The sequence below is a fragment of the Zeugodacus cucurbitae genome, chromosome 5 (assembly GCF_028554725.1).
Source record: "Zeugodacus cucurbitae isolate PBARC_wt_2022May chromosome 5, idZeuCucr1.2, whole genome shotgun sequence".
NCBI lineage: Eukaryota > Metazoa > Arthropoda > Insecta > Diptera > Tephritidae > Zeugodacus > Zeugodacus cucurbitae.
The window spans coordinates 8,877,424-8,881,825 of record NC_071670.1 but is presented as its reverse complement, the minus strand read 5'-3'; the positions used below and the strand labels follow the sequence as shown (position 1 = coordinate 8,881,825).

The 4,402-nt window shown below is 35.9% G+C and overlaps 1 protein-coding gene across 1 annotated transcript; it reads left to right on the top strand.

Annotated features, from left to right (window-relative positions):
• The first annotated feature begins 428 nt into the window (after positions 1 to 428).
• LOC128922210 (transcription factor Sp3-like) lies at positions 429 to 2,330 on the top strand. Its single transcript, XM_054232006.1, has one exon. It carries the CDS (start codon positions 625 to 627, stop codon positions 1,732 to 1,734), a length of 1,110 nt encoding a protein of 369 aa, XP_054087981.1. The 5' UTR covers positions 429 to 624; the 3' UTR covers positions 1,735 to 2,330.
• The last annotated feature ends 2,072 nt before the right edge of the window (positions 2,331 to 4,402 follow it).

The following is a 4,402-nucleotide window of genomic DNA, read 5'->3' as shown; positions in this document are numbered from 1 at the left end:
TAAAAATAAAAATTAAAATTAAAATTAAAATTAAAATTAAAATTAAAATTAAAATTAAAATTAAAATTAAAATTAAAATTAAAATTAAAATTAAAATTAAAATTAAAATTAAAATTAAAATTAAAATTAAAATTAAAATTAAAATTAAAATTAAAATTAAAATTAAAATTAAAATTAAAATTAAAATTAAAATTAAAATTAAAATTAAAATTAATATTAAAATTAAAATTAAAATATATAAAAAATTTACACATTTTTTCCCCTTATAAATAATAAATTTTTGGTTAATGAGTACATCTTAAATAAACAATTTTAATTAAAAAAATAGTACAAAAAATAATTATATAAATCTGGCAACTTTGTTTCCTATACTATAAGGTACTCAATTGCGACTGACTTTGAGACTGCGACTGCGCTTACGATCTACATTTATGCCATTGACGATATTGATTGACCATCAAGTAGATAAAAATGCGCAAACAAATTGAAACGAGAGCACGATTTAAAAACAATAAACGCAGCACGAGATCACATCATTATAATTGCAACACTCAAAGTGAGAAGTGCTAAAGCGGAAGTTCACCAAAAACACAAAACAAATTTGATAATATTCATCGTCCAAAAATGGATTTCTTTGCCGCTGGCGGTTTCCAACAACTATTCAGCGATTTAAATGACACGCAGCTGCATGAAAACTGGACGGATATCGGTGGCGAAGAGGGAAGTGGAACGCCGCTTTACAGTTACAATTGCTGCGCAGAGCAAACAAATGAAAGCAGCATGCGACTCTCCTGCACGAATGATCCTTACATACTTGCTGAGATGCCGAGTGAGAAAATGAGAGTGGAATTGCATGCGGATTGGGATGAAAGCATGGCGGAAGGGTCGTATAATATGCAGGATGAGCAAAATGTGAACACAAATTACACGGAATATGAAGGAAACAACGAGCAACAACTGCAGCTTACGCTGGATCGGCTGCTGAGCTCGCCACCTGACGTCATAATAAACCATCCCGCCTCCAATTCACCTGCAGAGCCTACGAACTACCAAACATTAACTACTCAAAGTTACAGTGAACCGGAATATAAAAACGACAGTAGTCCTGTTAGCATAGATTCCACAACAGTCCTGGAGTTCGAGACGGCTGCCTTCATAACACGTGAGATGGCTGAGTGGGAGGAGAAGTTTCTGGATAACTATATTGAAATACCAGAGCTCATCGACTTTCTACCTGAGAAGACACCACTTTGCACTGATACCTGCGATCATTTTCTACACGAAAGTTCGAAAAATCTAAAACTGCATCGCAAAGCGCGCACTACAAAACGCAGGAATGAGTCCGGTTGTCAAGCTGAAGCCTCCGCCGCCGTCGGTTATCCATGCACTTTTGGCAATTGCGATAAGATTTATGCGAAACCTGCACACTTGAAGGCACATCTGCGGCGTCATATGGGTGAAAAGCCCTACACCTGCGATTGGCCTGCTTGTACGTGGAAGTTTTCACGTTCCGATGAGTTGGCGCGTCATCGACGTTCGCATTCGGGTGTGAAACCTTACAAGTGTAGTTATTGTATGAAATGTTTTGCACGCTCCGATCATCTAACGAAGCATCGCAAGGTGCACGAGCGGCGCCTGTTGGCGGCGAATAAAGCTGGAAAGACGATCGATGGTGTGCTGGGGCATAGTGTGTTGACAGTGCGACCGGGACGTAAGCGTAAAAATCAGTTATAACATGAGAGGAGGGTTGTGCAATCGTTAAAGAAATATTAGATTTTAAGTGAATGTGATTGTTTGAATAAGTTGTGTTAAATATAAGTTAGAAAAGTTTAAGTTCCTAAAGTTTAATTAAGAATAATTTATATACTGATTTTATGTGAGCTTCATAGCACGGTATGAACCGTAGGGCTTCTTAAAAGTTGCTAGTAACTTATGTGTGCGTCCGGGTCTCAGTTACAGATTAAGGCCAAAGGAAGAACCTATAGTTTAGGATGGATGCAAAATAGAATCAATATATATATATATATAATTCGACTCTTTTTTTAATAAACTTATATAATAAACTGTAGATAACATACTTGGCATGAGCTGATACAACCCTTATGTTTCTTCCAAGACAAGGTCGTGGTCATTGAGATTATTCAGATCAAATGTGATCTGATTGGCTTGCACAATTGGGTTTGGTCAGTGTCTCTGTCGACATAGCAATGATCAAACCCCAGTTTGGGCTCAGAAACGATAACCCTTAAATGAAGGCCGAGCTCTTATTTGATATAATATTATTATGATTATAATATTTGAGAAATGAAGAACCTATTTAGGTGGAGTTTGATAATAACGATCCATACAATAGATGAAATGCATCAAAAAATCTAAGAAATTGGTCGTTGGGGTATCCAATGCAGTCCAGCCAGCTCTAACCCCTCAATATGAGGCTCCAACGGAGCGATGAGGTACATATGTTGTCACCGATGGCAAGTAATATGTGTGTAGAGATGTTTTGCTGTAGTTTTCTCAAATTGTATAAAGCAGATTATCTAAATATTGGAAAATTTTGAGGACCATGACAACATATGAGGCACGCAGGTTCAAGTAGCGTCAACAAAATCTCAGTTTTCATAGTAGAATTAGCTAAATTACGTACAGGACTAGCTAAGTGACGCAATTAAAAGAAAAATACAAATCGACCATCTCTTGGTAGAGTAAACAGAAAAGTACATTTGCAGAAATTCAGTAAATGACTCTACCTACACTCAACCCAACTTTTGAACTCCCACACTTGAAATGAAAATTCCAACAGATTTTTAAGATTTTTTTGCAAATTCAACAAATATATTGACTATTTGACACAACAATGACAACCAACAACAAAAACAACCGACAACAACTGCGGCAACCACACCTTGTAACAGCAGTAGGCGCTCAAATGGAGTTGACTGGTTGGACATATAAACAATCGAGTGAGTTCGTCCGTATGTGCCCTGTGTACTTCGATAACTTAACTCCCTCTAACATCTAACGGGTACTTTAATCCATTCAATTGGAAATCCATACAGTTCAATGCTTGAATGAATGAATGAATGAACGAACGACCAAACGAGTGAGAATATATGACTCAATGAGCAGAGTTTGAGAACGCCATGAGGCTTGGAATGTATAGTATATATTGGAATGCATTGAAATGAAATCAAGTGATTCGGTATAACATTGAATAGTTAATAGATGCGGGAGGACGGGATTGTATTTGAAAGGAGTTTGTTTCTTTATTTGTGTTTGACTTTTAGAATAAACTCAACGGATATGCGACGATTGAGAGGAAATTAAAAAGGCACAGATTCGCAACAGGTTCATACATGCGATGTGCGAAAAAATGTAACAGTAAAGTCTAAAAACGACATACAAACATGCGATGTCAAGACTAAATTTGTCAAAGAGTTGATTATCTCACGAAGAAAGTTGACATTAGAGACTTCAAAGAACTTCAAAGGCTTGTGTGTTTGCTTTCACGCAAGGTTTAGACAGTACTAGTAGTATATATAAGCTCTATTGAAGTGTTGAATATTTATACTTTGGGTACGTGATTGACATGATTTCAATTACAAACACTTAGAAACTTCAACCAATTCTTAAAATCAATGGAAGCATGATATCTCTCGGAATATTAACACCGCTGTTGGTACAGAATTTCATTCTGGACCCAAGCTTCAACTATAGCATCTATTAACGAATACAAAATACTGTCGAAACCGTCTTAAGAAAAGTGACGAAAAGAAAAAAAGGCAATAGAGTTTATAATTGCCAATAGAGGCTCCAAAGAACTTCAAAGGCTTGTATATTTGCTGTTATACCGTAAATGACTTGGTGTAGACAGTAGTAGTGGTATAAGTAATGAAGTGGTGAATATTTATACTTTGCGTACATGATTGGTTCAATTACAAAGACATGGGAACTTCAACCCATTTTGACAATAAATCAAAACATTGCATCTATCGGAATAAAACACTGTTGTCAGTATAATTATTTTCTGAACCAAAACATCGACTACAGCATATTTTAACAAATACCAAATATTGTCTAAACCGTCTTAGAATTAGGGACGAGAAAGAGGAAGGCTAATAGAGTTTATAATTGTCCTTTGATAATAGGTTGATTAATCTAACCTACTTAGTCCAGTGAAGCACAGTCTTAGAACAGTGAAGCACACCAACGGAAGATCGTGACTAAAGTAAAAAGGCTCACAGACCAATATGGACATATAAACATGTTTCATACGACCATTATAACGATAGTTATCGTCCTAAAACCTTATCTGATTGGAAGCCCTCAATTATATGGGTATTCTAACCCTCAATGTTCTCCACAAATTATTTTATGTTTCATCTCATCATCAGCGGAACACAGA